Source organism: Gopherus flavomarginatus, chromosome 15 (assembly GCF_025201925.1).
Source record: "Gopherus flavomarginatus isolate rGopFla2 chromosome 15, rGopFla2.mat.asm, whole genome shotgun sequence".
NCBI lineage: Eukaryota > Metazoa > Chordata > Testudines > Testudinidae > Gopherus > Gopherus flavomarginatus.
Genome location: NC_066631.1, coordinates 3,131,601 through 3,156,670, shown reverse-complemented (window position 1 = coordinate 3,156,670; position 25,070 = coordinate 3,131,601). Strand labels below are relative to the sequence as shown.

Sequence of the window (25,070 nt, the reverse complement as noted above, 5' to 3'; positions counted from 1 at the left end):
ATGGCAGAGACCGTTCTCGGGCTCATGGGGCCTGTAGCTGCTCCCCAAGTGGGCGATGCTGTGCCAGATGAACAGGCACACGAGAGGCTGGGGTCTGCCCAACGGCCATGTGCCGTCCCACTGCTCCTTACTCTGAGGCCTGGCTGTCTCTGAGATGCTGGAGGGGCTGGGGCAGCGTGCCAGGCCACAGCGCCACAGCCAGGCACTCGCCTTCTCCTCCTCTCTCTAGGGCCCTCCTCGCTCTCCTGGGAGCAGAGGCCTGGATGGGGAATATGTATGTTGTGGGGCTTGATCCCTCAAATCCATTCCAGTGCTCTGTGTGCTAGGGGGAGCCCCTGATCCAAGGTTCCAGAGCCCCACGGCCTACATGGGGAGGGGCCTCTTCTCATGCAGGGAATGGGCTGTCTATGCCTCCTCCCCCCAGAGCCTCCGCGCCCCACGCTGAGAGACAGCTGTCTGTGCCTCTTCCCCCCCAGATCCCCCGCACCCCATGCTTGGAGACAGCTGTCTGTGCCTCAGAGCCCCCTGCCGCACGGTGGGAGAGGGCTGTCTGTGCCTTTCACCCCAGAGCCCCCGCCCCACACTGGGAGAGGGCTGTGTGTTCCCCATCTCCCCCAGTGCCCCCTGCCCCATGCTGGGAAGGGGTCAGTTGGCCTCTGTGGGTCTGTTACACATTGGAGGAAGGATGGGGGCCAAGGCCTGAGTCCCAGCTTGGGCAGGAGTTGGTGCCAACTGATTGCTCATCCCAGGGTGTCCCCTGTTCTGTGGAAAAGGACCTGCCTGGGAGTGGAGGAAGGAAAGATGTCCCTCCTCATGCTGCGGGGTGCCCTGTGCTCTCCACTCTGGGGAAAGGGGGATCCTTCCCATATGCCCCTCCAAGCAGGCCTCTTTTGTCCCACCCCCACCCCCAGGCTTCTCAGCCTCGGGTGCCCCTTGTGTCAGCCACCCTGGGCTGGCTCCGGCTCACGCTGGCATCTCCCTTGTCTCTGTTTCAGGGGCAGCCGGGTCCAAAAGGCGAACAGGGGGAGAAGGGCACCTGGGTAAGCACAGGGCACCAGCCGCTCACTCATCCACTGCTGTTCTGCACACTGCACCCAGTCCTGGCACTAGCCTCCCGGGGGGAGGGGCGCTTTGCATTGCAGCATCCTGCCACGACCCTTCAGCCCCATAGACAGAGCCTGCTCCGCCAGGCTCCCGGGGCCTGGTGCGGCCCCAGCTCCAGAGAGCAGGGCACAAAGCCAGAGAGGCAGTGCTGGGGTCTCCCTTTGGCATCCCTGGTTAACGCGGTGTCCCATGTGGAGGGGACGGGCCCACAGAGCCCCTTCTCTCCCCTCATGGCACAGAAGCTGCTTGGAACCCCCCTGCCCTGCCCTCGAGCGCCACCTCCTAGGAGAGCAGAAATCCTGCCCAGCGTGAAGCCCGGGGCTCCCTAGAGCCTGCAGGGCACAGACCCCCTGCCATGGCGCTGTGGTGCTGTGGCGCTGCGCGTTCCATCCCCCCTCACAATGGAAGTGCCCCCGGCAGGGCCATGGCCAGGAGCTCCCTCCTCCCGTCTGCTGGAGGCCCAGCTGGCCCGCTAGTCTCTGGACCTGGCCCCTTCCACGGGGCACCCAGCATGACACCCAGCTAATTCTGGGCCTTTGCACTGCCATCGCTGCCACGCGGAGCATGGTGGGGGAAAGCTTTGGGCCCATTCCAGCCTGACCTCCCTCCGCCTGGGCCTCCCCAAGACCGGTGCTAGCGGTGCTGCCCGTCGCCTCTCGTACACAGACACAGCCGCAGCTGGCCACGCCTTGGCTGCTGCAGGGGGGCTTGCCCTGGGCTGAAAGGTCAGCGGTGCCGGTCCGAGCTGCCTGGCGGGGCAGGGCTTGGCATAGGTGCAAGGAGAGGATGTGGCTGCCGGGCTGGATGTTGGTGGCGTAACTCCGAAGAGGGGACGGGCTGCTGGGATCTGCCAGACTGCCACCGGGATGGCACTGTGGAGGGGAATTAATGGCACTGGCAGATTGTGGCTTGTTTCCCCTCAACTGCTCCAGCCTAGGTGGGATCTGGGGGCCCTGAACATGGTGGCAGCCCACACTGAGCGCTCTGGTCCCTCTGGAGCTCAGCCCACGTCCCATCCATCTTTCTCTCTTTCTGTGTCTCTCGTGCTCCATTTCTCCCTCCCCCCCACCCCGGGATCTTTCCCATCATCACCCCCCATCCCTGGGGCCCACTCCTCAGCCTTCCACTCTTTGGGCCATGTCTGGCTGGAGGCGCTGGCACCTCCCACTTTCATCCCTTTGCCCAAAGCTGGAAAGGCCTCTCTGGGGATGCGGGCAGGGGCCAGCGCTGGGGCCCGGCTCATAGTATGGGACCTCACCAGGCCAGTGCGAATATTAGTGCCTATGGTGAAGCTGGGTCTGTCCCCGCGGTGCCTGGAGCGTGTGGAGCTGCAGGGCAGGCCTGGCCCAGAGAAGTGGGTGGTGCCAGGGCTTCTGATCCCCCTCGTCCTGGTTGTGGGGTTAGCGATTGATACAGCTGTGGGAACCTCTCTTTACATTTCTCGCCATCTGCCTGCTGGCTGCAGTGAGTCCTGCTACTAACCCGCAGTATGTGCCCTCTCCACTCCCTGCGTGCCCCCCGCTCCACCCCGGCACAAGGCTAGCAGCTGTCCTGTGCTGCTGGGACAGCCCTGCCTGCCCCCCACCCCTCCCACCTCCCAACCACTGTCTGACAGGCACCAGCTAGCTCCTCCTTGTTTCCTTAATGGCCCCAGACTGCATGTCCCCCATCCTCCTGTCTCTCACCACCCTCTCCCTGCACTTGGCTAGCCCCGCACATGGCCCTGGCTGGCGCCTGACCCCCATGCTTTGTTGCACCCTGGCAGTGAATCTCTGTGGGCGGCGGAAGAAGAAAGGTGGTTGGTTTGGGGAGCAGGAACAGAGGAGATCTGCTTTGGGTGTCTCCCCTGCCCCGTCCCAGGGATATTCCCTGGGCACTTGGATGCTAAGGAAGCCAGGAGGGATTGCAGGGGCTGCAGCAGCATCCAACCCTCCAAAGCCCAGAACCAGCTTGGCCCTGAGGGGAACTGAAGTCACCAGGGGCGGAGGGAGCGTCTGGCTTGGGGGTGCTGCCCTGGGCTGTGGGAGCCCTAAAGCCAGTTGGGAGAGAACTCCCCCAGCAGGCCCTGCCGAGGCCAGCCCTGGAGTAGGATTGAGGGGAGACCTCCAGGGTGCGTGCTGGGCTCATGCTGCAGTGCTGGCCCGGGCACACTGTAGAACAGCTCCTGGCTGCCCTTGTTCCTGGCAGGGCCACACCAGCCCCTGGGGCAGCCCAGAACAGGAAGTGTGGAGAGGTGCCCCCATTCCCACCCCCAAAGCTGCACCATTGCCAGAGGCCCCACTAGGGAGTGGAGTCAGCAGCATGTTTCAGGAGTGCTTGGGCCAGGCCAGGCCACCTGCAGCTCCCATTGGCCTCACTGGCAGCTGTGGGTGCCCAGTGCCTTGGAGATCCAAGCCCTGGCAGTGACCTGGGCAGCACAGGCTGGGAGCTGGGAAGCCAGAGAGCCCCAGGGTCTCTCTGTGTGTGGCAGTCTCAGCACAGACCCCCTTTTATATACCAGACTCCCGTTTGTGTCATACTGCTGCAGCTCGCGCTAGAGCCAGGGGCCTGAGCCCTGGGGCAGGCCAGCATCTGAGGGGTGGGAGGATACTTGTCCCAGCTTGAACCCCACCAGCTGACTCAGCCAGGAGATAAAATGGGGGTCTTGCCCCCTGAAGGCAGCCCCAGGGTGAGAATCCTGGTGTGGCCCAACAGCAGCCCCTGCGGGCCAACACAAGCACTGTGGCTCCCCGTTATTCCCACCTGGGAACTAACAATGGGCGCAATGGATGAGGGCACTCAGCAGTGCAGGGCCCCCAGGAGTAAAGCACCCCACTCCTCGTGGCAGGGCTTTGCCAGGGTCCTTGTGGGACAGTGGAGGGTCGTGCTTTGGAGCCAGAACAGGCAGCAGTTCCAAAGGCTACTGCATTTCCTGAGTCCCCCAAAGCCCTGGCAGGCTGCACACTCAGCAGCCACTTCCCCCAGGCTCTGAAATGCAGCCAGCCCTGGGCTGGGCATGGCAGCCATGCTGCACAACGGGCCCCTGGGGCTAGCTGGATGGGATAGATTAGCACCTGCAGGGGTGGGGGGAAGGGGCAGGGGATAGTGGGCAGCGATGGGGTTCAGCCAGGGCACTGCTGCTCAGTCTGGCACTCATGCTCTTTCCGTGTCCCCCATGGGCTGACCCAGCTCTTCCCTCCCCAGAGGCATCTGTGTTTGTCATGAGCTGTGCCAGGTGAATGCTGCAAATGGCCACCCAGCCCAGCCTGCTCCCTGAGGCACAGCGTGTGCATGCCTGTTACGTCAGTGCCCCGCTGGGCGGGAGGGGCTTTTTAACCAGCTGCCCACCCCCTCGAGAGAGGGCGGCTGGGCTGTTCATCCCTCTTCTCCCCACCCTTTGCCTGAGGTCCCGGGGGTCAGAGGGTACCCACAGGCATTCCCTTCACGGCTGGATCTGTCTCTTTCGTCCACAGGGGGAGGGGTTACACCAGCTCCGAGAGGCTTTGAAGATTTTAGCTGAGAGGGTTTTAATCTTGGAAACAATGATTGGGCTTTATGGTGAGTAGAGACAGACAGAAGGACAGGATTCCAGGCTGCTGGTGTGGGGCTGGGCTCCCAGCGAGGGGCAGAGCAGGACGCGGAAGGCCCACACCCGCTGCCACCAAACAAACAGTGCTCCCTGCTTCCGGCCCACGGCCCTGCTCATCCCATGGTGCGAGCAGGGCCAGTGAGTCAGGCTGTGGGGGGGGGACTGGGGCTGGGGCTCGCTGGCCCCACACCTCCCTGACCTGGGAGCTTTGCCTGTTTGTTTATGGCAGCCGCCTGCCATGTGGGTCGGCGGTGTTGGCTGCGATGACATCATCCCACTTCAACAGGGCTTAGGGCAACTGTGGAAACCCACGCTTTGATGACATCACAGTGGCCTCCCACCTGCTGATGTAATGGAGCCGCTGGAGGAGGAAAATCCCAGACCTCCCCACCCTGCTCCGCACTGGGGGAGGGTCCTGGGAACCAGGACAACAGCATACCCCCAAACCCCAACACACTCACCCAGGCCCTGACATCGCCAGGGAGTGCAGCTAAACCAGCGCTGTGGGGAACAGGCCACTTGGATTCATCTGAACTCACTGGGGAAGAGGGCAGCTTCCAGTGCGGAGAATGGACCTGCTGTGCATGCCGCAGACCAGCTAGGGTCTGAGTGCCGGGCTGCTCCCCAGGGATCTGCCTGCAGTTGGAGCACGCCCCCTAGTGGCAGCAGGCAGATGGGATTGTTAACTACAGCTTTCCCTTTCTGTTATGGTGAGATAATGTTTGTATTAGGGCTCCATTGTGCTGGGTGCTGTTCAGGTTCCCAGGGAAAAGCTGGCCCCTGCCCCTGAGCCCCTGGCAGAGGCTCTCCTGGGCAGAGGAGAAGCACCTTTAAATGACATTGAAATATTTTTAAGGATGAACTAAAAACAGCCACTCAGTCCCAGTGGCATCCAGGTTGGTGCCCTTTAATGGTGAAAGGGCTGGGGGCGTTGTATGCGGCTGCCACTTCAGAATCCCTTGATTTTATGCTGGTCCTTTCCCTGCCACTGCATCCCGCTGTGCGTGGAGTAATGATCAGGGCCGAGAGAGGTGAGGAGGCAGGAGAGGAGTTATAGGAAAGGAGTGCAGGGGTCCCTGGGGGTGTTCCACCCACAGATGCAGAGAGGGAGCCTCCCACACCAGCAAGACATTCTGGGAGGGCTTGAAAGAGGAGGCGAATGCTGGCTGAGCAGAGAGAGCCAGGAGAGGTAGGGAACCCCAGTTGCGGGGGATGGCTGAGTTTAGGAGTAAAGGATTCCTTCTAATCCCACCTGGACTCTGATTTCAAGGGAGCTAGAGGTCTGATTCTGCTTGCTCCTGGTGAGCCTTGCAGTCTTCTCCCCTGGAGCCTGGTGGTATGCATCTAACAGCCTGGAACCTGCCTCCTGCTCCTCAGAACAGCCTGCTGGCCCTGACACCAGGGAGAGAAGGGAGAGTGTTTAACCTGTGCAAAGCACCCATCCTCCGCAGGGAGCCCAGGAGCAATCGCCTGGCTGGGGCCGGCTAAGATCCCTTGAGGCTCCCTTCTCCTCGCAGAGGAAGTTCTTCTCCCAGCCCTCCAAGCTGCTGTCCTGGTTCCCTGACTCAGCCCTCAGTGACGGATCCCCCTCCCTTCCCCCGTCGAGGGTGAATGAATTCGCACTCTGTGCTCTTCTCGATCTCCACTAGGCCATTAGCTTACAATCCTTCCTACAGCAGCAGGCCCAGCTGGAGCTCCTGGCTAGAAGGGTCACCTTGCTGGAAGCCATCATCTGGCCAGGTAACAAGAGGCTCAACTTTTCCTACTCTGTTCTTCCTCAGCATGATTTCTGAACCGTGTGCGCTGGACTCCTTGAATGGCTGGGCCGCTCGGAGCCAGCCCTTTGTCGGGGACTCCATTGTATCCATGGGCTTTCCTTTGCATGCCGAGTTTGTGGATGACAACTCCTCTGTGTGTTTGGAGCCAGATGGTCGGGATTCCAGTTAGGTGCTGATACAACCCTTCCTGTCTCGTAACTGCCAGCTGGGGAGGGGGAAGAGGTGCTAGTACTTGAAGCTGCAAGTGGGACTTCCCTAACTCAGACTGCAAGGCAAGTCTGCATGGGTCTGTCCTGCAGGTCTGTGGGGCTCGTCCTCTCGTGGCACCACTGGAAATTAGCAGCATGAGCTATGGCACAACAGTGCCCTGGGTGTCTGCACTGGGTATCACTCAGGCGCACTGACCATTCCTGCTTTAGCTTGAAGGAGAGTTTCCTTTGCTCTGCCCTGTGGGAGAGAAGGCACGACAGACGGCTCTGTACAGGGCTAGATGCTGCCTTGATCATGGTCCTGCGCAATGTGTGTTACCTGCCTGTGGCCAGGGACGCTGGAAAATCGCAGGAGCAGATGGTCCATGAAATGGGCTGGAAGTGCTGAGCCCATCACAGCAGGGTCTTCTGGCCATTTCCTGCAGAGTCTAAAACCTGGCTTCAGTGGGAGCAGAATCCCGCCTCCCGTTGTCATTAACAGCCCCTGACCGCTCCTCTCAGCTGCCACTGCACAGGCTGTAGACTGAATGCCATCAAACCGGGCAGCCCCAGAGCGCTGAGCCCGGCTGAACCATTTCACCGGAGCTTGGCTGAGTCCAAGAGGTGCTGTATTAACATGCTGCATTATTCTGGGCTCTGTGGTCACCCACTATCCCCAGCCAACTGCTTAGATTGGAGCCTTCCCCTGTTCACTCACCCTCTCTAGCAGCTGCAATGGAGAGGGAGCACTTGGACCCAGAGCCATGAAGGTCTTTAGATGCCTCCACGGGAGTTAGGCACCTACAGATCTTGGAGGAGCTGGACCTTGACTCCTTTGTCCATATGCCACATACATCACCTGGCTGGAGAGCAGGGACGTGAAGTGACAACCAACCTCTCCCAGACCTGGAGGGGGAAGCCAGAGCCCCAAGCTGAACCTGACACTCCCACTTTGCAGCCCATTGTTGCCTCATGTGGTTGCATTGTTGCTGATCACGTACTCCTTCACGGGAAGGGCAGGCTCCAAAGGGGGCCAGGCAGTGGCAGTATAATGCACAGGCCATGCCCAGGGGCCCCAGCCATTTTAGGGGCCATCAGGCGCACCAGAACTGTGCCCCCCCCCTTCCCTGGGAAAAAAACCTTCTGGATCCAACATATGGATTCAAATAAGGGCGTCAGTCTCTCCTTGGCAGCTCTTCTGAAACAGCCACATCTGGTGTGTCAGGCTCATGCCTGGACACAATGTGACTGTCCTTGGAGATGGCGCAACCGAACCCTGGGCTCTGGGGAGATTAAAGGCTGAACTCTGCAGTTTTATCGCTGCCGCTGCCCACAAAGGCAGGGAGACCGACAGAACATGGCTAATCTCTGAGACTAGCCAATGCCCAGAGCTTTGGCCTGCAGCACCAGGGCAAACACATGGCTGCTGGGTGCTCTGCCTAGGCCACTGGTATGCTAAGGAATAGCCAGACACTGACGCTGTTCAACAGAGCCAATGCCCTGCGATCGGCCAAGCTCCCTGGTTGGGTCTTGATGGAGAATCGTTTGGAGCTGACTCTGCTTTTCTTCCCTCCCCCTGCTAGAGCCAGAGCCGGGTTCAGGTGCCGAACCCTTCCCCACTAGCGCCCCCAGCTTCCACCGGGGCAAGCGCGACAGGCTGGCAGGCTACAGAATCAGCCCACACCAGCTGGCCCAGAAGGCAAAGGACGAGAGCAAGTGAAGAAGGGGCAGCCCACCCCGAGCGGGGGGCATCTCCCCAAGCATGAAGGCCCCCTTGGGTATGCCCCCGCCCCCTCCCCACATCGTTCTGGACTGTGGCATGAAGAAACGCTCGAGGAGCCTGCCCAGGCCGTGGCGCTGGCCGGCGTGATGTCGTATTTATTTGTGCTCTCATTCTAAAGAGGCCTGTACCCAGAGCTATGTGTGTACTAACTGACCCCCTGCTGGCTCCAGGACACCCCCCTCCCCGTGCTCCCCTCATTGTACTGCAGGGGGCACTCGTAATCTCTTGGTGCTATTGTGTGGGATGTCTTCTAGATGACCTTGGCCTGTAGCTCCCGGCCTGGCAGGGATGGCACAGGGGGCTCCGTTCCCCCTCCTGCCCCCAAACTGCAGAGGGTTTATCCTGGGCACATACCAGGAATTCAGTCTTTGGCTCCCGCACTGAGGGGGTGCAGGGGATGCTACCTTGGCCTTTCCTAGTCCCCAGGGACTGGCTCAGCCCCATGGAGCCAAGTTCTTGCCTTTTCACTTGTGAATCCAGCCCCCGAGCAGGGGCAGCTGGCACCTGTAGCGCTGCCCAGCACTATGCTCTCCACCAGTCCGTTACCTCGTTATGGGTTTGGGCCCCGGCAGCCCCTGAGCAGCTCTGCCCGTACCACTGGACACTAGCACTAAGGTGGGGCGGCTCCAGCTGAACACTGAAAACCAGGCTGAGCCTGGGTGCAGCATACACCTGCTCGAACCCTGCCGGGCTGGGCTCTGGCTGCCTGCTCTTGGCCGCCCTGCTTGTCTCTGATTGTCCAGACCTCTCTCAGGCCCAGGGGCTTCCACCATCCAGCCCATTCTTCCCCCAAACCATGTGGAGAGCAGCCCATGACCCAACAGCCAGGCCCCCACACCGGCTGCTGTGCTGGGAAGGTGTCTGCACACAGATGGGGATGATGCTAGAACCCACTGTGGCAGGGGCACCCTGCAGCTCAGGCAGTCTTGCTCCCATGTGCTGGCTTCTTCCACCCCAAAGGCTTTACCTGGACCAACAGTTCTTCTGGGGCAGGCTCCAGCTGAGTCTCAGGCAGGTCCCCTTCCAGCATCCCCAGCCCCACCCTGGGCACCTTCCCCCAGGAAGGAGGGATCTTCCACCTGGAGGCCAAAGTGTCATCAAGGGCAGTCGCCATGGGCATGGCTGAACGCAGGCAGAGGCCAGGCCTCAGCTCCCTGCTCCATCTCCTTGATCAGCATTCCCTCAGCTAACCATGGCTGGGGAGGGCTCCAAGGGAGACATAACCAAAACCTACCTAGCAGCAGCACAGCCTTGCCCCACCTCCGACCATCCTTCCCTGTGGGCCCTGAGACCCACTAACAACTGGGAGAGCTGCTGTAAAATAGGGAGAAAGGCCAGGAGCAGGGAAGTCTGGGGCCATTAGGACGGAGGCCTGTCTGAAACCAGCAACCAGTGCAATCCTGCCACCAACTGCACAAACGGCTGGGGAGGGAACCTGCCTTTGTATTGTGTATGCTCATGATCCCGGCCAAGCGGGGGACAAATGGTCTAAAGGTCATTAAAACGTGTCCCTAAGCTCCAGCGCCATGGCAGTCTGGCTGTGCTTACAGAGCTGGGGGGAGAGCAGCGAGGCTGTGGGACTAGCACCGCTGACAGGCATCAGCTGCAGCCAGGAAGGATGCTGGCTAGGGGCCTGGCGCTCCCAGTGCCCTGCAGCTCTGCCCTCACCCAGAGGCTGCACCAAGGGGAAGGACCTGAGGGAAACAAATGACTGGCTGAGCACGGCCACAGGCAATGAGAGCAGCCAGCAGCCTCCCCAGGGTTTGGTGAAACTTTATTTCTCCAGCAAAGAACAGTGACAGGTCACTTCCACGGGTCCACAGGTCAGCTCCCCAGGCAGGCACATCCGGCTGGCCAGGCAGCAGGCACTTCTGCAGGGGCCCCTAGCAATGGTGGCAGGGCTCGCTGGCTCAGAGCCTGTCGCAAGCCAGAGCAAGGCTGGAAAGCAGCTGCAGGGCCATGATGCTGGCAGTCTCCAGGTGGATCCCACGTAGCATGGGAACTGGTGGGTGCAGGAGCCAACCCTTGGTAAAGCCAGCCAGAGGGCAGGCAGAGAAAGCAGGTACCACCTTCAGGCAATGGGATGGGAGCTGGCAGGCACCGTTCCCTGGCTAGCCCTCCCCTCTGCTTTCCAGGGCAGTCGGCCTTTGGGGAGATGTCACAGTTACGGACTGTGTACAATTCCCAGACTGCTGGTGACATAACCCCATACCCCGATGCCACGGGACTGCCTGGGGTGACATGATGTGTGGCAGAGTTTAGGCTGCAGTGAACACAAGCATGGATCTGGCCTGTTTTCTAGCATCCCCTGCACCCAGCAGCAGCATTAAATCTGGAGTTCCCTGGGCTGTGTTCGTCTGTGCTGCCCCCAATACTGGCCTCACCCCCCGCCCCAGCTAGTGACGATCTGTCTACACTGGTGCTTTCTAACACCAGTCACTCAGTCGCCAATTAGCAAATATATTTGCCCATGCTAGCATGGACGCTCCCTAAATGTCAGTTCCAGGACAGCCTGAATCCCAGCCTCAATCATAGAGGCTTGTGCCCTGGAATATTTGGGAGGCCCAGAATGGCCAGTACTAATCTGGCTGCTAACTCAAGTTAAAATTTAGCATGGCCTTACCAAGGAAGGGATGGATCAGGCAGAAAACAAGAGGCCAGAGCCCGTGGGGGCTGGTACGAGGGGAGGGATGGAGAAGGTAGGAGACACCATGCTGCAAGTGACTCCTCTGCACAGCCCGAGCCATGCCTCAGTCATGCAACTGCTCTTCCTCCCTGCAGCACCCAGCTCAGCACCTGGCTCACCTGCTCCTGCTTCCCCATCCCCAGGTGCTGGCTGGTGAGTCTTGCCCATGCTCAGGGTTTAACTGATTGCCATACTTGGGGTTGGGAAGGCATTTTCCTCCAGGCCAGATTGGCAGAGGACCTAGAGGTTTTTCACCTTCCTCTGCAGCGTGGGGCACGAATCACTTGCAGCTTGAGGTCTTCAAACCACAATTTGAGGGCTCCAATAACTCAGACATAGGTTAGGAGTTTGTTATAGAAGTGGATGGGTGAGATTGTATGGCCTGCATTGTGCAGGAGGTCAGACTAGATGATCATAATGGTCCCTTCTGACCTTAAAGTCTATGAGTCTAACCATCCCCCATGGAGCCCAGGCCTGGAGCTGAGCCCTACAGGACTCCCCCATCTTGGGATAGAGGGTGCATGCCCCCAAGCTCATGGTGTTTCCGGTAATGGGCTTTGCTCTCTTCCTTCCCTCAGGGCCTGGTGATCTCAAACCCAGTGGTTCAGCCTGGGGCCGTTATTTCCACTGTTAATTACTGGGGCCCTTTATTCTGTGGTGGGAAAGCATGGTACGGCTTGCTCTGTGGGAAGCAGATGCTCACGGCAGGCTGGCCTGCTCTCCGACATCACCACGGCTTCGTCCCCAACCTGGCCTCCAATAAGCAGTGAGACGGCCCCCTCCACTCGGCCCGTGGCTGCCAGTGCCACCACCGCCTGCTCCGTGGGAAAGCCCATCCTCTCCAGCTGCTGCAGCCTGTGGAGCAAGAGAGAGACAGGCATAAGAACGGCCAGACTGGGTCAGACCAAAGGTCCATCAAGCCTAGTATTCTGTCTTCCAACAATGGCCAATGCCAGGTGCCCCACAGGGAATGAACAGAACAGGGAATCAAGTGATTCTGTCGCCCATTCCCAGCTTCTGGAAACCAGAGGCTAGGGACACCCTCCCTGCCCAATCGCCATTGCTGGACCGATCCTCCATGAACTTATCTAGTTCTTTTTTGAAGAAACCTTTGGACTGTGGTGGAGACACAGGGTCAGGCAGGGAAAGCAGGGGCAGGTGGGGAGAACTCGGGCCTGTTTGATACGGATGGCTGTATGGTGGCTGGTGGGCTGCCCACACTCCTGCACAGTCCATCCCCAGCAAACGCACGTGCAATGGCGCAGACAGCAGCCTCCCTGCCCATCAGGTGGCTCGTAGACTCCACAGTTCCTAGTGTGCCATGCTCCGCCTGTCCGTATCACTCAACAGGGTTCAGCTAGCCCAATCTGTCCAGGTCGGCATGACAGGACCTTGGCGGCAGGAGCCATGCAACATGAACAAGCTGTACCAAGACCTGCAGCCCAGCAGAGATGGGAGGGAGCCAGAGGGCAGCCCACACTATGCTCTCAGGCTCGGTGGGTGCTGCCCAAACAGCCCCCTAATCTGGTTCTGAGTTAGAAGCCAAGTGGCCTCTGGTCCACACTGGTCACCAAGGGGTTGCCTCCCCCTCCATCCCCTTGCCCCCACCCTGCCATGCCCCTTACCGCAGAGAGGAGACAGAGGATTTGGAAAGCTGCACTCCGCTCACGGCAGCCTCCAGGCTGGCATCCCTCAGGGAGGCCTGGATCCCGGCCAGCAGCAGCTGCTCATCCAGCAGGACCTCTCCCAGGCCCAAGAGTGATGCCCCAGAGTGCAGGCTGGGGCTGTCCCAAGGGGGAGGGCTCCCATGGAGATCTGGGAAGTGAGCCAGAGGGACAGACAGGTATGGCATCCCAGAGCTCTGCCAGCACCCCGGTCTTTCAGCAGCCCAAGAAGAGGCAGGTGCCATGGCCAAGGACTGGTCTGAAAGGCCCCCTGAGAAGCACTGCTGGGCTGGGGGGGCAGAGAGTCCTGGAGACCTGGGAATCAAGGAAGGAATTAGAGGGGGGTCCAAACAAACAGCGGGAGGGAGCAGCCTCCCAGCCCATCACAGAGGGCAATCAGGGTGGCCCCCAATTGAATGGGGCTGGGAGTGGAGTACCTTTCCTTCACTGGGAGGGAGAGTGCCCCGTGACTCTAGCAGGGACGTGTTTCTCATGCTGGCAATGCCAGACCCTAAAGCAGTGATTCTGGAGACTCCCTGTGTCTGGGGGAGGAGGTTCTGGGTCAGCCCCCACCCCACATCCCATTCCTAGGACTCCTTGCTATGCAGCACTAGACCAGAGGGGTCGCTAGTGGGTGACCCACACCACGCCTCCCTCCTTGCCCTCTCCAGCCAGGTCTCTGCCAGGCAGTCAGGGAGGGAGATGAATGGCGGTAACCAGTGGGTCACCAGGCCTGCCTGGGGGCACAGGGGGAGAGCCAGGGGCCATGAGCTGATGGTGTCTCTCGCCTCATGTACCTGCCCCTGGTGCTGGCCGCATGGCTAGTGGGAAGGATCCCCGCTCTTGGACACAGGATAAAGCGGATGAAGCCGCTTCTCGCCAGTGTCCTGCAGACAGCCCCATCATGTAGCACTTCCAGGCGCCTCTCCGATAGCTCCAGCCACGACAAGACCCTGGACCAATCTGCCACCAGTTCCTCTGGTCAAGGAAAACATCTGCTGCTGGCCCCAGTGGGAGACGCTTCCTGGGCCCCAGCCTGGCTAGCTAGGAGCCAAATAACCAAGGGTCTGCAAGGCATGTTGGGATCTGTAGTCTCCATAAAGATGATGGCAGCTGTGACTGGCTCTTGTTATAACCACATCAGAGGCAGAGCTCAGGTGCCTAATAATGCTCCCCTCAGCTGGGCAAAATCCCCTGGAGTAACCACAAACCCCGGGATGGTTAGTTTACGATCAGTGTGTACATCAGTTGTGCCAAGGTCTGCGAGCATGAGCCAGAGACGGGCACCTGCAGAAAGCTCGCGGGAAGGAGAGTGTCTGAGGCCGTGCAATGGATGCCAGGCACTCAGTGCTAAAGAGGCATGGGATAGCACACAGGCTCCCAGATCACCAAGCTTCTGGGGGCTGTGAGATATTACGGCGTGATTAGTGCTGGTGGAACACCAACCTTGGAGACAAACCCCTAAGCTAATAAAAAGATACCAGCAGTGTGCCTCTGCCCTGGCTTGAGAGATGGGAAGGAAAAATCCAGCCTCTACAGCCCAGACAAGAGGTCAATTAGTGGTTGCTGGCATGGTGGTTTCTGTAATGTGGGGACACCTATCCCCTAAGAGCAGGACTGAGACCCATCAAACGTCTTTCACATGGGCCACTGAAAAGCTACCAGATGGAAAGGACTTTCACTCCCTCCCAGCCGGGGCTGCATCCAAACTAGGTTCCATATCCCATATCCCATCTCCAGAGTGGGCAATCTGGGACATTAGCTATTTTCCTGTGGCGTGGACTGTTTTCTCCACAATCTTAGCTTTCATTTAAAAGAATTAATGGCTGAATTGTGACCCCAGGCACTCCTCCACCACTGACTTCCATGGAGTCACATCTGGGGGAAGCTGGGTGGAATATTCCCCCGTTTCTTGCCTTTCTGTTTGTGAAGACTCCTGAATGCAACCAGTGTCACTCTTCTGAGTCTGCAGCCAGGCTTGGGGGGCGGGGGGGCTGCTTTAGTGGACACTGCTCTGCTACTTGCTGTCCCTGCTGCCATCATGGCACCTCAAATACACGTGCTCTGCAAACCTCCTGGATGCCAGCTCCGTGTGTGTGATACTTGCCTTGTCCCCACTGACTTTGGCATAGTTGCTACAGGCTGCACCCACTGGCTCCATTGGCCCTGTGATGGGGCATATAAAACCCCCTCGGCCACTGTCACTAGGGACAGTCACTACCTCCCCAGCTGTGGCTAATTAACTGACCTGCAACAGTGGGGCTAGGAGGCTGCAGCCCAGGCAGGGGGGTGGCTGCAGATAAGGCTGGGACACAGATTGATAGGAAGCTGCCTAGCAAGCAGGCCCTGGCGCCCCTGAGGAGTGAGGTGAGGCTGCTGGTAGAGGAAGCAGAGGCCCTTAGTTAGGATCCCTTCTCCTACCAGCTGGAGCAGAAGTGGACTTACTTGGGGCGCTGACAGCGGGCCTGGGAGGGACATGACACACCGATTTGATGATGGCTGGGGTTGAACTATGATCAGGAGAGCAGGGGCTTTAAGGGCTGGTGCACTTCCAGGGACTGAGGCCCCTAATATCTAGGGGTGTCAAAGCCCTGTGGAGTCCCAGGGCATGATTGTTCACTGGAGCTCTATCCAGGGGCACCCTCCCTTTCCCTGGGGACCCCATTCCACAGGCCAACTGATCACACCGGCTTGCAGCATCTGTGGGGACACCAGTGCCCCTCTTCAGGGCCCAGTCAATACTGTGCCAGGCTGGCGAGGCCCCGGGAACACCCTGCCCATCACACAGAGGATACAGGCCAGCCCTGTGAGCGCACCACTCAGGTGGAGGAGGAAGGGGCACCCGGGGGAGAGAAGCTGGCTGAACGCGAGGAGCAGCCAGGGCAGGGCCCCAGCCCCAACCTGCCCCGAGGCCCCAGCCCTGCTCCTCAGTACCAGATGGCGCCCCAGCATGGCCAGGTGGACCGGAGTGTAGCCGCTGGCAGCATCAGGGGCAGGCGCCCAGAGCCCAGCCAGGACGAGGTAGAGCAGAGCCGAGATCACCGCGCTGAGCAGAGAGGCGTGGAGGTAGCGCAGGGTCCCCTGCTGGCGCTCCTGGCGCCAGCCCAGCACAGGAAAGAGCAGCAAGTTGAGGAGCAGGAGGGAGGGGTCCGTGTGGCACAGGCAGTAGGTTGCCAGGCGATACACTGGGGAGAAGAGCAAGGGATGACCTGTTAACATGGGACTCCCTGGATTCACCATCCTTCTAAGGGAGCCCAGGGCTGGGGAAAGACTCAGCACAGGCCTGGGCCTGCCCACGTCTGGTCCAGTCCTACACGACAGCTGCTGCCCTACCATTGGTATCATGTCACAGCACGCTAACAGCCCCTCCCGGCCTCCACCTGCCCACCGAGCCCCTCGGAAGACATGCCTACGCTGGAGCTGCCCATGTCACGCCCAGCCCCACGCAGCCAGCACGCTAGAAATAGCCAGGGAACCTCTTCTGCCAGCGGGAGGCTCCAGTCTCCCATCAGTGGCCTGTTAAACCTCCAGGCATCAGGAGTGCGAGCCCTGCAGCAAGGCTGCGTCCTGAGGGGTGGGCGAGAGGAGGGGGCGGCAGCAGAGGCAGGGGCAGGACAGGTACCCACCTTGGAAGTGTCTGAACAGCAGTGCCGGCGCTAAGGACAGATTCTCGCAACCCCCCAGCAGCCAAACGACGCCAAGAAGCAGCATTAGGGTAACGGAAGCAAGTGGGGGGCCCTCCAGTCCCCACATCCATGTTAGGCGCCTCCTGGACAACATCACCTTGAGAGGGGAGAGCCAGCTACACCATGGCTCTTGGAGGGACCCTGGATTTCAGGGGACTCAGCAAGGCAGGCAGAAGCAACCAGGGCCTGGGAATTTCACAGCACTCGGGGCCTGTCTGTGGGGAGAAGTGGGGACTGAGTCTCCCAAATATACAAGCAAACCGTATGAGGGCAATGAGGGTGTCCCCAGGTGAGGGCAGCCCACCAGGACCCGTTTTATGGGGAAACAGAGAGCTCTGACCAGGGCATCCCAGTGTGTCTCCCGAGGCCCAATACATGAGCTGCCCTCTCAGAGCCCTGTGTCTGGCAGGCTGCACCCTGGCACCCAGTGCTGGTACAGGAGGGGAGCAGGGTGCCCTGCCCCTTTGATCCCCATACCCAGCACCCACGGGAGCTGCAGGCAGATGAGAGTTCTGTGCAGCCGTGTGACTCTGTACAGAGCTGAGGTTCAGGATCAGGGCTACTGGTTTCCTGTGGGGCCCTGCAGCGAGGTGTGAACTGTGATCGCTCACAGCACTTACCAGCCTGCAAGGCGCTTGGAGCTGTGCGGGACAAAAGCACAGACACGAGCCACTCATGCTACATAACAGGGACCCCAAGACAGGCAACCCACAGCCAGCTTGGCCTCCCGCTGTGCACACTGCCCCAGGGGGCAGGAGAACTGCACAGCTGGCCTCAAACACAAGACAGTGGGTGGCAGCTGTTTCTGAAGCCTTGTGTTGCAAACCCTGCCGCTCATGAGCTGGTCTGTGCCCTGTGACCAGGAAGATCAGTCAATAACAGACCTAAAAATGGCAATTCTTCAACAAACTTCAAAAACAGATTCCAACATGAAACTGCTGAACTGGAATTAATTTGCAAACTGGACACCATCACATTAGGCCTGAATAAAGACTGGGAGTGGTTGGGTCATTACAAAACCTAAACTTAATTTCCCCTACTGTTACTCACACCTTCTTGTCAACTGTCTGAAAGGGCCACTCTCTTACCACTTCAAAAGTTATTTTTCCTCCCTTGGTAGCCTGCTGTCAATTGAATTGTCTCGTTAGACTGACCTCACACTTGGCAAGGCAACTCCCATCTTTTCATGTATTTATACCTGCTCCTGTATTTTCCACTCCATGCATCTGATGAAGTGGGGTTTTTTACCCACGAAAGCTGATGCCCAAATAAAGCTGTTAGTCTCTAAGGTGCCACAAGGACTCCTCCTTGTTTTTGCTGATACTAACTAACACAGCTACCTCTGAAACCTTCCCCAAACAGTAACTCCTGGCTTCGGTTCCCCAGCCCTGGCTGTTGCTGCAAGGGGCATATGGGAGGCACTCAAGTCTGGGTCCGTGGATTCTCGGCCTGCAGGATGGTGTCCCTGAGGGCCCATGCACCCAGCGGGGACATAAACAGAACACCTGTATTTGGGCCTGGGGGGAGGGATGCCCACATTTCCGCGTGCTGCTCTTCGCTCTGCACCGAGGTTAGCGCTGGTGCAGCAAAGCAAAGCTCTTCCTACCTCTCCAGGCTGCTCTGAAAACTTGGTTGGGGACGCGGCTCATCTCCTTCCAGCAGCCCAGCTTTCCCTGCGGCTCCGGGGCAGGGGAGGAGGCGGTGTGGCCTTACCCTGGCCAAGAGGGGAGAGAAGGACACCACACAGCCATTTTGCCATGCTCCTCTGCTAGGCACTTCCATCCCTGCACAGTGCTTGGGCCAGCCAGGGAGCGTCAAGAAAGTTGAACCCTTGAGATGAAAAGGAGCATCTCAGCTAGATGTGCTCTCGGAGTTACTGGGGGGCAGGCTGTGGCCTGGGCTGAACAGGAGGTCAGGCTGGATGATCGCAATGAGCCCCTCTGGCCTGGGACTCTGGAGGTGTGCTCTAGGCCGGCCGGTTAAACAATCAGAGCATTTCCCATGGCAAATCTCCCTCCCCAGGCGGCTGAGAGCTGGAAGGATTTGTAAAGGAACTCGCCTGCTCTGGTCTCTGCTGCTTGTTCCCCGTTTGCATCTGACACAGAAAAGTTCTCTTTTGAGTCGCTTTTGCTTCCAGGTGGCACTGAGCCGCCTGCTGCGTTTGGGCTGCAGACACTGCAGGGGAGGATCTAACCACAACGCTATGGAAGAGATAGCAAAACTCATGCTTCAGAGCTCAATGCCTCACTGCCACAGACCAGAGTGGGGGCAGATTGCCCCACCTCTGCTACCCCCAGGTTCTTACACCCTCCTCTAAAGCAGCACTGGGTCCTAGCTCTTGTCAGGCAGGATCCGGGGCAAGCAGGACCTTGGCTCTGAGCTGGGCTTGCAACGTGCCATTTTCTTCATTTATTTTTAATTGAATAAAATATTTCTGTTGCCACGGGATTTTGTGACACAAACACAACCGTGGGGCCCAACAGACTTGGATGTTTTAGGCCCATGATGCATAATACTAGGGGTCCGAGACGCAGAGGTGCTTAGTCGCCTCATTGAAATCAATGGGAGATGTGGGTGCTCAGCACCTCTGAATTTCATCAGCAGGGGCAGCTCCTTTAAAGGGCTCAGCACCGACAGCTCCCAGGCATGTGCGGACGTGCGACAAGCTGTTTGCGTGGGTTCAAATGGGACACAAGGGGAATGAGGCCCAGCAATTCAGCATGGTTGTTGCTGGCGCCATCTGAAAGCTCTGCCTGCAAGCCATGCCCCACCCCGCTGAGCTGCCAAAAGGAGTCAGTGGGCTGTGCGGATGGTCATAGCTGCCGAGTTTTGTGCAGCTGCATGTAAGAACATAGGAAAGGCCGCACAAGGTCAGCCCAGTGGTCCAGTAGCCTGGTTTCTTGTCTTCTGACAGCAGCCGGTGGCAGATGCTTCAGAGGGAATGAACAGAACAGGGCAATTAGCGAGTGATCCATCCCATCAGCCAGTCCCAGCATCTTAGGGACACCCAAAGCTTGTAACTCTTCCCAATCAGCTTTGGACTAAAACTATCTTGAGTAGTTTCGTATCATCTACAGTGGTCCACCTCACTATTCACCCCTTTTCCAGTTCATTTATCAGTATGTTGAACAGCATTGGTCCCTGTACAGGTCCTTGGGGTACTCCACTATTTAACTCTCTCTATTCTGAAAACTGACCGTTTATTCCTACCCTTTGTTTCCTGTCTTTCAGTTAGTTACTGATCCAGAGGACCTTTCTTCTTATCCCATGGCTGCTTACTTTGCTTAAGAGCCTTTGGCCTTGTCTACGATACAAAATTAAGTTGATCTAATCAATATACAGCCACTTTAGTTCATGTCCACACTCTGCTTTCTGTTGGCAGTGAGCATCGTCACCAGGACAGGTGTGGGGCACTGGGAGGCGCCAGCAGGGAGCCCTGAGTGAAGCTGACAGACAACGGGTGATGTAAGTAATGCTGAATCTACACATACACTGAGCCGCCCAGATACACTGACCTAAGCGCTATGCCTCCTGCACAGCTGGTGTTATTAGGTTAGCGTAGTGGGTGACTTACATCACCGGGAGCGATGCTGAAGTGTAGACAGTGGCATAGTTAGGTTGATGGAAGCTGCGTTATGTCAACCTAATTCTGCAGTGTAGACCAAACTTTCGGGGAGGGACTTTGCCGAAGGCTTTCTGACAGTCCTAGTACACTGGATCACCCTTGACAACATGCTTGTTGATCCCCTGAAAGAATTCTAATAGATTGGTGGTGCACGATTTCCCTTTACAAATGCCATGCTGACTCTCCCCCAACAAATGGGTTCATCTATGCGTCTGACAATTTTGTTCTTAGTTTCAACCAATTTGCCGGTACTCAAATTACGCTTATTGGCCTGTGATTGCCATGTTCACCTCTGGAGCCTTTTTAAAAAGTGGTGTCACATTAGCTATCCTCCAGTCATCTGGTACAGAAGCTGATTTAAATGCTAGGTTACACAGCACAGTTAGAATGGTAGTTCTGCTATTTCACAGTTGAGTTCCTTCAGAACTCTTGGGTGATACCGTCTGGTCCTGGTGACTTATTACTGTATAATTTATCAATGTGTTCCAAACCCTCCTCTAATGACCCCTCAGACTGGGACAGTCCCTCATATTTGTCACCTAAAACGAATGGCTCAGGTTTGGGAATCTCCTTCACATCCTCTACATTGAAGAGGAATGCAAAGAATTAATTGAGCTTCTTCACAATGGCCTTGGCTTCCATGAGCACTCCTTTAGCACCTCAGTTGTCGAGCGGCCCGACTGATTGTTTCACAGGCTTCCTCTTTCTGATGTACTTAAAATGAATTTTGCTGTTAGTCTGAAGAGCAACTAGCAAAGGAGACTGAAACTCTTTTTTTTTAGCCTGACTAATTATACATTTAAACGTGATTTGCCTGAGTTTATGCTCCTTTCTATGTTCCTCAGTAGCATTTGACTTCCAGTTTTCAAAGGATGCCTTTTTGCCTCTCGCTACTTCTTTTACTCTGTTGTTTAGCCACGGTGGCATTTTTGGTCCTCTTTACTATTCTTTTTAATTTAGGAAATACATTTAATTTGAGCCTTTATTATGGAGTTTTACATTTTTTCCCATGCAGTTTGTAGGCATTTCACTCTTGTGACTCTTCCTTTTAATTTCCGTTTTACTTGCTTCCTCATTTTTGTGCAATTCCCCGTTCCGAACTGAAATGCTACCGTGGTGGGCTTCATTAGTATTTCCTCCTCACAGGGATGTTAAATTTAATTACATTATGGTCACTATTACCAAGCAGTTCAGCTACATTCATCTCTTGAACCAGATCCTGTGCTCCACTTAGGACTAAATCACGAATTGCCTCTCCTCCTGTGGGTTCCAGGACTATTCTCCAAGAAGCAGTCATTGATGATGTCTCTGCATCCCATCCTGAGGTGACAGGAGCCCAATTAATATGGGGATAGAAAACACAATAATAATGGGGGATTTCAACTACTTTCATACCCTCTCTAACCTGCCTGACATTTCACAGTCACCATCACCAGCCTGGTCAGGTGGTCAGTAGTATATTCCTATGGCTGTACTCTTGTGACATTGTAATGGGGTGCACGCCGTGCCCCATTGGATTCGGCCCCTTGGCACTGTTCCCTAAAGACTCAGGGACATTGCAACCTGGTGCAACACCCGTGCTTTTTATTTGGTATCTGTTCACACCACCAGTTTCCCACTATTTACATGGCTTGGCCTCACACAGGCCTGACCAGCAACAGACTGGTGGGCAATTTCCTCCCTCTGAGCCTGACCTTTCCCTCCAGGTTTCTGCCCCCTTCTCTTCCACTTCCTCACACCTTTAGCGTCTGCTAATGAGGCTGGCAGGTGCAGGCGCTTCCCAGGCAAGGGCTGGCTATTTAGCAAGGGCTGGCGATTGAGGCTTGGGTGGCAGGAGCTGATTAAGGGCTTTCCTAGCAGTGCCCTGCCACACATCTCCCCTCTTAAGTGACTGCCAGAGTGGGGGCTGGTTCAGCCCCTCCTCCCTCTGCCCCGGAGGTTGCTTCAGGGGGGCCCCATCAGCCACTGCTGGGAGGTCCCCTGGGTCTTCCTCACGAGGTTTATCCATCCCCCAGCCACAAAAGGCACATTGGGAAGGGGGTGGACTGCTCCACAGATCTACGGCTACCCACTGGTCCTCGCACCAATTGCAGCCTTTCAGTCGCTCTATCAGCTGCTCCCTCTTGTCTGGCAGGGAAGCCAGATGGGTCTGGATGTAGGGGTTTCCCCTTCCTTCAATGGGGTCTCTCCCCTCTTTCTCCCAGAAGGTCCCCTCCCATGGCCTCCATTCCCTTTTGCGACTGGGCCCCAATCTGTCCTCAGGACCATGGGGTGCAGCAACCGCTCTACCACCTCCACCCATTGCCAAGAAAACCGTCCCCCACCTCCTGGGACATCTTAGCCACGGCCTCCAGTCGCCATGGGTGCACTCAAGCATCATTCACATCCCTGGAGTAAACCACTGTGGCTTCCCCAGTCCTCTTTGAATGAGGGTGCGGGCTGAGGCCATGTCTACTAAGCCCCTCCGGGGCTTCCTCCCCACCCGCATGGGGATGGTACCCAGTCCTTTCCCCCACTTCTTCCCACCACCATTCATCCAACTGCAAAACTTGGCTAGCCCACATTCCATTTCCGGGCAGTCCCGGCACTCATGTCCCTGCCACCCACATCGCCAGCAGATCAAATGCCCTGGGCGTGGTGACTAGGGCCCCCCTTAATCTCCTCTCTTTTTCTCAGGGCCTCTCCTGAGGAGAAGTTCTTGGGGTTTCTTCCCCCATTCCAGGTCCTAGCCCATCCACTCCTCTTTTCGAGGAAAGGCCGCCTCTGCATATGCCTCCATCAGTTTGACAGCGGCCTCTACCATATTTGGCTGGTGCCGCTGGACTCAAACTCGCACGTTTTCCAGGAGGCTCCGCACAAATTGTTCTAGGATCACCTGGTCCATTATCTCTCCCACCATCCAGGTGTCCGGCCTTAACCACCACGTGGCCCAATCCATGAGCTTCTGGGCAAAAGTGTGGGGCTGCAAACCTCCTGTCCACCACGCTGCCCAAAACTTCTGCCAATACTTTTGATCAGACAGTCCCATCCAGTCCAGGACTTCCACCTTCACCGCCTCATAATCTTTGGCTTGTTCATTAGTTAGGGCCATGTAGGCAGCCTGCGCCTCTCCAGCCAGATATAGAGCTAGTCTTAGGGCCCAGGTCACCTTGTCCCATCTGGCACCCGTGGCTACCCATTCAAAAGTCCACAGGAAGACATCATGGTCTTCAGTGGGGCCCATCTTACAGAGCCCCACCTGCCACCTGCCATCACCTCCCAGGGGACTCACCAACCAGTGCAGGAGCTGCTGCTGTACACTGGCCGGCTCCCTGATGAAGTCCTAGAGGGTCTTTCATTGCTTGGCCTGTCAAGTGAGTAAGGTCTGTCTCTCGCCCTGGTGGGACTGCTGAAAGGCCTGCAGGATTTTCTGCAGCTCCTCCTCTTGCTATTTCACAAGCCACTGCATGGTTCCCTCCATGCTCGGGTTGCCACTCCCTGGTGCTGGCTTCAAATCCCAGACAAGCCCCAGACAACAGGGTACACACTGAATCCCTTCAGAGTCAGCTCCTTGGCCCCATTCCCTAAAGACTCAAGGACACTCCAAGCTGGTGCAACACCCATGCTCTTTATTTGGTGTCCATTCCCAAATCCCACCACCAGTTTCCTGCTATTTACATGGCTTGGCCTCACACTGTCCTGCCTAGCAACAGACTAGTGGGCTCTTTCCTCCCTCTGAGCCTGACTTTTCCATCCTGGTCTTTCCCACTCAAGCCTTTTTAGCTCTTGCTAATGAGGCTGGCAGGTGTAAGCTGTTCCAAGCACTGGCTATTTACCCAGCCCCAATCCATTCCCCCCTATTAGGGCTGGGGTGGCAAGAAGTGATTAAGGGCTTTCCTAGCAGTGCCCTGCCACAGAGATGTTGTGCAAATTTGCACACATATCACTTAGCTCATTACATGATTTTCATATAATTTGGGCATGACCATTAGCTTTGGTGTAAGGTCAATATATCCCATTCTGAGCAGGAGCAGGGAATAGGGCGCAGAGCTGCACAAAACTTGGGTGACGTGGCAACTGAATGGGTGCTGAAGTGTCTGGGGTGTATCTGAGTGGTAAGAATCTTGGGAGCTGAATTTGGGGTGTATCGGGGTGGAAGATGAAAGTGGCTGTCAGAGGATTGGCTGGCTGGAGGAACTGGATTTGTAGGGAAAGCTTGTGGTAGAGATACAGGAAGAGGGGATTGCTGGGTGGTGTGCAAGGAAAGCAGTAGGGGATCTGGCTGAGAAGAGCTGGCAGGACTAGGTTTGTGGCATGCTAGAGGCGGGAGGAGCTGGATAGCTTGGGGAAGAAGCTAGAGACAGTTTGGTGTGTGGAGGAGATAGCTGTGGAGGTGGCTTTGGGAGACATCTGGAGAAGATGGGGGCTTTATGAGAGTTGAGAGTTTGTGTCTGAGTGTTGGGGGCAGCTGGGAGGGATGGTAGGCTGTGGAGCTGGTTGGTGAGGAGGGGCTGGCTGGCAGCTGGGGGGAGGAGCTGGGGCCAGCACTGAGCCCCCCACCTTCTCTGCCTGCCACTTATTGGCTGCTCCTTCCCTGCTCAGATCCGCAGGGGGTGCAGTAAGAGAGAGGGCACTGAGCTGCAGTTGCAAGTCATTCCTGCAGCCCAGCCCATGCAACCTGGCTGCGGGCATGCCAACGGAGGGTGTGGGGGTGCATATGTGACTATCACATGAAATGCCTCACACTTGACTGAGTCCGATTGTTCAGCGTGTGACTATGCACACTCTGCTGGCCTCCGCAGCGCTTCTCAAGCCAGGCTTCTGATGAGTGGGGTCCAGCTACACCCATGGACAGGCTCCCCTGCAGTGAGGCTCAGCTGGGCTCCTTGAGTGTGGTTCTTTCTCCACTGGAAGAAAAATAAATGCCAAGCGCCCCCTTTCCCTGTGCCAAACTGAGCTGTCACTCAAAGGAGATTGTGCAGTTCCTCCGTCTCCTTTCTCTGATCAGC

At 57.3% G+C, this 25,070-nt stretch overlaps 2 protein-coding genes across 6 annotated transcripts in view; one reads left to right on the top strand and one right to left on the bottom strand.

The window, feature by feature from the left end:
* Window positions 1–9,919, top strand: part of EMID1 (EMI domain containing 1) — a 105,584-nt gene extending 95,665 nt beyond the window's left edge. Inside the window, exons 14-16 of one of the 4 annotated variants that reach the window (XM_050923819.1) lie at window positions 996–1,040; window positions 6,322–6,412; window positions 8,222–9,919. In XM_050923819.1, the coding sequence (XP_050779776.1) occupies window positions 996–1,040; window positions 6,322–6,412; window positions 8,222–8,358 (273 nt within the window). In that variant the 3' untranslated portion in view covers window positions 8,359–9,919. Of the gene's footprint in view, window positions 1–995; window positions 1,041–4,556; window positions 4,642–6,321; window positions 6,413–8,221 lie in introns of those variants that run through there. The other 3 variants (XM_050923820.1, XM_050923823.1, XM_050923822.1) reach the window with 3 other exon arrangements.
* A 259-nt stretch (window positions 9,920–10,178) lies between these two features.
* On the bottom strand, window positions 10,179–18,269 carry RHBDD3 (rhomboid domain containing 3). 2 transcript variants are annotated; one of them, XM_050923846.1, is made up of 6 exons: window positions 18,064–18,268; window positions 16,398–16,672; window positions 15,567–15,956; window positions 13,569–13,734; window positions 12,733–13,086; window positions 10,179–11,962 (listed from the first exon to the last, which is right to left on the bottom strand). In XM_050923846.1, exons 2-6 carry the CDS (start codon window positions 16,549–16,551, stop codon window positions 11,755–11,757), a joined length of 1,272 nt encoding a protein of 423 aa, XP_050779803.1. In that variant the 5' UTR covers window positions 16,552–16,672; window positions 18,064–18,268; the 3' UTR covers window positions 10,179–11,754. The 2 variants fall into 2 exon arrangements, with proteins under 2 accessions (XP_050779803.1, XP_050779804.1); XM_050923847.1 differs by lacking the exon at window positions 16,398–16,672 and having other exon boundaries at window positions 18,064–18,269.
* Window positions 18,270–25,070: the final 6,801 nt, after the last annotated feature.